We start from the raw sequence: 6,730 nt of genomic DNA, 5'->3' as shown, positions 1-6,730 counted from the left end.
GTCCGAAACCTGAGAGGGTCTTGGATCGTGAGGTGACGTGGCGTTGCGTTCTGGGTCTCCGTTGCCTGGACCCCGCGGACCTAATTTTTTGTACACGGTAGTGTACAGCTTGTAGCTTTATCCTCGAATCTACGATGGTACCAACATATGCCTGGGTCCGTAGGTTGTCCAGATGATCGGCGGTGAGCGAGCTCACTATCTACCACCCCAAAGCTTCCAAAGAGCCGCTGGAGGCTGGAGGTTCGATCGCCCAACGTTATGCCTGCCAGCAAGTGATCCAGCTTTGCTGACTCACTTAGTGGCAGGCGTTTGATCAATTCGCTCTTCAGTTCAATATACGAGGCAACTTTGACTATGTCGGTGACGGGGACTATGGTCTCCTCATCTAAGCCCACTACTGCGTAATTAAGCCTAATCGCGTTTGCCGTAATTCCCGACATTTGAAATTGTGCCTCTAAGTGGACGAACCATAATTCCGGGTTCCGTCGCCAGAATCGGCGAACACGCACAGAGTGCTGTTACCTATGAGTTTGATGGGCCTGCCGTGTCTGTCTGGTCCGTAGACATTTTTCGAAAACTACTACTTCGACGAGAAAAATTCGAGAAAATCGAAAACGGACCACCAAAACCCCACAGAGCGGAGGCCCATTTGCGCAGACCTTATCATGCCAAAGCGGACGTGATCATGTCACGGGAACCGAGCCGAGGATTCTTTTTCTTTTTATAAAACTTTTAGCGCCGACTCTTGCGGCGGATCTTAATTATGTTATTTCACTTTACAAAAACTACATCGAAATGCACATAAAATATCTCACAAAAAAAATTCTAATAAAAAATCGTCCTTTTTGCGACGGAAAATTAACTGCTGTCTGTTGTGGACGTTTCGACAGGTTGCGGTACTCATGATGGTGTTCCGACTTGTCCAGAATCTCCTGGAGATACTCGTTCATTTCTTTGTTGTAGCGTTCCTTGTCAGCTTCAGTCGTCTGCATGAAGGGTTTCTGGTTCGCGCCCGTGTCTTGTCAGGAAACTCCAGCTTGCTCTGCGCGCATCACGCCGTGGTCACTAATGTTGTGTTTTTTTAAGTCTGCTTAGACTGACTTAAAGCTGCGTTTTGTATGTTGACATCGTCTACACCAGACCCAAAGTTCTTTGCAGTGCGGCTAGTTTACGGTGAAAACCTTTTTATCTCATCTTAACCCACCACACTACGGATGCGTAAGCGAACATCGGCTCAATGTTGGCAACGTATATTAATGAGCCCTGAGTCCCCATGCCGGGGCAAAGGTCCGCCTGCACAGTCCATAGGCTGGAGAGCTCGTTTCAACTTTACCTTTCCACATGTTTGTTCCAAAGAAGCTTTTTATCTAGAGTGACTTCCAAATATTCCACTTTTTCGGAGAGTTTGAGGATTGTACCCTTCATGATAGGACATCCCCCTGTCTTACACTGTTCTTCTTCTTTTTCTTCAGCCTTTGCCCCGTTCACTAGCGGGGTCGGCTCGTCGTGATCGGTTTCGCCATTTGGCTCTATCGAATGCCTGATCTGGGTGCAATCTCGAGGCTTTCAAATCCCCATCTAGCGTATCAAGCCACCATTGTTTAGGCCTGCCTGTTGGTCGTTTACCATCAACTTCGATGTTCAGACCAATCTTGGCAAGTGAATTCTCGTTAGCACGAATTACGTGACCATACCATCGAAGACGCCTCTCTCGCAACTTTTCCACGATCGGTGCAACCCCATAACGATCACGGATATCCTCATTTCGGATATGATCTAAACATGTGACGCCACTAGTCCAACGTAACATCTTCGTCTCCATTACCGCAAGACGCCGTTCAATGTGTTTTATAGTCGGCTAACACTCAGAACCATAGAGAGCCATAGGACGGAAGACATTGTGGTAAATTTTAGATTTGAGACGTTCGTTGATACGTCGATCACAAAGAACACCAGTTATGGAATGCCATTTAATCCAGGTTGCGTTAATGCGTGAAGCAATTTCATAGCGCAGTTCTCCATTGGTTGATAGCATAGACCCGAAATATTTAAATCGCTCGCTGCCGTTGATAGTGATTGCGCCTGTTTCATGAGGATCGGTCGTCAAAAACTCAGTTTTTTTCAGATTCAATTTGAGACCGTGTTGCATGAGGCGAACATTCCATTTTTGGACACTGGACGTTGCATGTCCTGTGTGACGGTGTCCATAACAAGAACAAAGAGGAATGCTGAGACGGCGCTACCTTGATGAGTACCAGCAGAGACACGAAGCGGTTTTGATACACCTTCCATTGTTCGAACTTTACTTTTCGGATCGTGGTAGAGCAATTGAACCCAGCGCGCGAGTTCTTCTGGCACTAAGTGCTGCCGTAGAGCATATCAGATGAGTTCGTGTGGCACTCGGTCAAACGCTTTCTCTAGATCCAGAAATACAATGTAAAGAGGGCGATGCTTCTTACGGTTTCTTCATGAATAACCGGGCAGCGTGTATTGCGTTTGTAGTCTCCTAGTTCTTGACAAATCCTGCTTCATTCACGGTTATTTCAACGATTTCACGAATACGGCCGTTAAAAATATGTTTAAAAATCTTCAGGGTATGGGAAAGTAATCGGATCCGACGATAATTTGAATATTCTGTTGGATTACTTTTCTTTTTCCATGTTGGAACGATGGTACTCTCTTGCCAGTCAGATGGTGTACTACGTTCCTGAGTAATCCGCTTGAAGAATTCACGGAGTCAAAGTGTCCTTTCGTTTTCCAAAGCTCAGATGTGATGTCGTCAGGTCCTGTGGCTTTCCCCGATTTCATTCGTTTTATTGCTGCCTCGAGTTCAGTTTCGTTGAGAGTTGGTTTTACGTGGGAAACTTATTTCGGTCTTCTTCAGACAGGAAGTGATTTTATGACCACAATCAGAGCCCCGCTGCGACAAGCTACAACGGTCCCAGTCTATATCGAGTGCATGGCTCAGCAGTCATACTGGTCGATGCAAGACCTACCTATATTTTTACCGAACTAAGGAGTACGGCTCCCGTTTTGAAACGCAACACCACTCCGAGGCCCGAAGGTCTCTGTCCGTTTGAACGTAAGCAACAACCCCCCATGAAGCTTCCAAATGGCGCCACTTGTAAAGGGAACAACAGATCACATGCTGCTACCAATTTTCGTGACAATCGGTCTAGCCGTTTCCGAATAAATCGGGTGTGACGGACAGACAGACAAATGAACAGACAGACATCGACTGGATTCTAATAAGGTTTTGTGTTTACACTCTATCATCTGGCCCCCATGAAGAAGAAATCAAGACGGGAACCACTCGTCGCGTGGGTGCCAGAATCAGCCCAGGGCTAGTCCTTCCCCTCGCTTATTAGGTCATTTGGCAGTTTAGCTCCATTTTTGAAAAAAATTGCGCTGCCTCGGGACTTCACGTCTGTATTAGAGTAGTTTACTCCGGGTGGGTTTAGTTCTTGTGACTATTGAGTCTGTTTCCTAACAGGGAGATAATATTTGAGAACCAAGAACTTCGATTCTCATCTCGCCGAATGGCTACCATTCGGGTTAGCTCCAGTAGGTGCTGTCCGGTTCCATATACTATCACCCGCAGTCGGTGTTCATGACTGGCAAACCTGTTAAGGGAGTTTGGCTGATTGACAGCCTTTGTGACCGTGTTGATGCCAAGGTGATGCAACGCCTGGCTCTCATCATAGCAGCTCGCTTTGGTTGGATGGCTAACGTTTTATCGACAAGGCACTTATGATACAGGTTTCATTTGTACATTCTCGTTCCTAAGCCAGTCACTAGGATTGGTGAATGGCCTACCGTGTTTGGAGAGATCTCCAAAATTACCTCTTAATTGCAAACTGACCAGAAACCCTGGGACAGCTCCATAATTGGCTGTCACCACACATCCATTTTAATATTTAGACACAAAAAAATGCTTCCCTATTTTTACTTGTGTAATTTTTTTCTTTAATTCCAATTTTATTTTACAATTTATTTACACAGCATTTTACTCCTTCATTTTATTTAACTTTCTAATTTTGTTTAGATTTTATTTGTCTTTTTTTTTTACATAATTTTTCAACATTTGGGAAGTCTATACCAATAATGGATCCTTATTCATTTTTAATTCATCCATAGTTCTCTAAAGTTCCTCTATTCAATATATTCACTATATAAACTTACTTCTCTACAATTATAGAATAATGCTAGTTCGTTGATGAGTGGATTACGCGAAAAAAATCCGTTTTTTTTTTATACTTTTCTCTTTATATATTTGTAGTTTTCTCATTGTCTTCCCTCCGCATTTTTAATTTTACCCCTAGTCAAGGGCGTTTAAGACTATTATTTTCTTTTCGAAGATGTCTACAACTTCTATCTTTCTTTAACTTAAGATTTGTTTATCCATTTCTTTTTTATTTCACCTTAAAAAACTAATTGAATAGCTCGATTGACTGTGCTAAATCTAAAATATGTATTATGCATATTATTTCTCATATTTGGTTATTATTAACAGGATACTGTACTCTCGAAGCGATTGTAACTATTGCTTTTGGAATTAAAGCGAGAAATACCTATTCTAGTGGTTAGAAGTAGTAATAATAGTTTTAGTTTCAACAAACAATCGCAATCGCAATTTCCGCCATTTTCAATAAGTCATAAACAAGAAGAACCAACTGTTTGGTGTATTTTAGGAATGTTTAGTGAAAAGATTAGATTCCTTTAGAAGAGTAACGTCATAAACGAAAATAAAATCTACATAATTTGTAAACAACTTTTTGAATATTCTCAACCGATCCCGCCATTTGTTTGAGTTTGTTCGCCATGATGTCGGAACGATTGAAAATGCTTGGTAATATCGTGACGATAGAACGGGGGCAAACTGTTATACTCCATACGATCAAAAGACAATCTGGCAACACTACACAATTGATCCGCGGTACTATTCGGGCTTCCTCTGCTGTCACTTCCGGTTTTGATTTGCCGATTATTGTTGATATTATTATTGTTACTGGCGTGGTTCACGTTACTATTGCGAATCAAATTGTTATATAAAGTGTTTGTCAGCGTTTTATCACAATGATATGCATTTTGCGTGAGTGGTACGGGTGAAATTGTCCCGTCGTATGTGGACTTGGCGCCAATCGGAACGGGCGTTGTTGTCGGTAATGGCGGTGATGTTGGCGGTGACGACTGACTGAATGCAGCTATCGCGACGGCTGCTGCGGCTGCAGCTGCGGCCGCTGCACTTCCGGTCGATGTAACTGCCGCTGCGCTCATCGGGTCGAGTAGTCCGGATGGTGCTGACGATATGCGAAGAATTCCGTGGTGATGATCTCTGGGTAACATGTCCCCGCCGCCACCGCTACTCCCGTCACTTCCGCCTCCACAGGATGACGACGAAGCTGGTGATGAGTGTGAGGGGACTAGGGTAGGCGATGGTGTTGTTGGCGGGTGCAAGTTGGCCAAATTTCGACAGGAAAGCTTCAATGAAAAAAGTAAGAACAGAAATGTTTATTTATGTTATCTTCGGGAATGTTAAGGCGAGTGAGTCCTTGTGGAAAACTGTGTGAATAAATTTCAACCACTCAGACCAGAGACCAGAGGCTTCACTCCAGGCAAATCAGCAACAGATCAGATTTTCTCTCTGCGGCAAGCGATGGAAAAACTGTTGGAATATGGACATCAGTTGCACCATCTTTTCATCGAACTTTTGGAGAAGTGCCCGAGCACGAGAGTCGGTAATGTCCCCTAAAAGAACGGAAAGATTATTGCCTGGGTGAGATACCATTTGTCCCGACGAATTAAGGTTGGTCGTGGAATCTATAAGAGACTTGTTTTGCAAGTCTACCAGCAATCCATAGTGACACAGGAAGTCTGCGCCTAGCATGGGGAAGCTGACATCCGCCAGGATGAAACGCTACGAAAATGTCCTACACAAGCCAAGACTCACGTTTACTTGTCTATATCCGTAGGTGTTGATACGGGAAGAATTTGCCGCTGCTAGTTTCAGGGATTGTGGAAATAGTTTATGGTGCTGGGGTACGGGAAGAACCGAGACCTCCGCACCAGTATCGATGAGGTAGTTGCGACTGCTGAGAGGGTCGTAAATTGTTAGGCAACGTGGCGCTGCGTTCTGGGTGGCCGTCGCCAGGACCCCCCGTGGACCTAGTTTTTTGCGGCAGGCGTGAATTTACAAGGGATTGTACACTTGGTGGCTTTATCGCCGAATCTGCGGTGGTACCAGCAAATCCCTCGGTCCGTGGACTGTCTTGACGACCTGCTACCTGATCGCCTTTTTCGGGTGGCAGACCGCGAGTGAGCTGGTGATCTGGCACCCGAACGCTGAGCGTCCAGCGTCGCCCGCATCTCAGCCACACTGGCTGATAAGGCGGCTATTTCGCGCCTTAAGTTGCCCACCTCGTCCGATGGCTGTTGAACGGCCGGTATGATCGGGCGTACGTGCACCTCGTGCACTTTGTCGGCCGCAGCTGCCAGTGCCTCCAAGGAACCTGAGACACACGCGAGGACCGCCTGGGTGCCTTCCGGGAGCCGACGCAGCCAAAGGGACTTCATCAACTCGTCCCTCTCACAATGACTGCAAACTGTCTTTTCTTATTATTATTATTTTCCTATCTGACGTTTTTCGTCACCTACTCTGTTCTTCACTCTTGTAGCGAGGTCTGAACTGAGTGGAGAGCGCCGGTGACGTCATCTGTCCGCTGGTATTCGC

At 45.3% G+C, this 6,730-nt stretch overlaps 1 protein-coding gene across 1 annotated transcript in view; it reads right to left on the bottom strand.

The window, feature by feature from the left end:
- Positions 1-4,259: 4,259 nt before the first annotated feature.
- The window catches only part of LOC119660861 (flocculation protein FLO11), a 30,466-nt gene continuing 27,995 nt past the window's right edge, over positions 4,260-6,730 (bottom strand). Inside the window, exon 3 of the mRNA XM_038069756.1 lies at positions 4,260-5,481. Coding sequence (XP_037925684.1) covers positions 4,786-5,481 — 696 coding nt within the window. The 3' untranslated portion in view covers positions 4,260-4,785. The remainder of the gene's footprint in view (positions 5,482-6,730) is intronic.

Source organism: Hermetia illucens, chromosome 7 (assembly GCF_905115235.1).
Source record: "Hermetia illucens chromosome 7, iHerIll2.2.curated.20191125, whole genome shotgun sequence".
NCBI classification, from domain to species: Eukaryota; Metazoa; Arthropoda; class Insecta; order Diptera; family Stratiomyidae; genus Hermetia; species Hermetia illucens.
The sequence above is the reverse complement of the archived record's forward strand: the minus strand, read 5'-3'. Positions and strand labels throughout refer to the sequence as shown.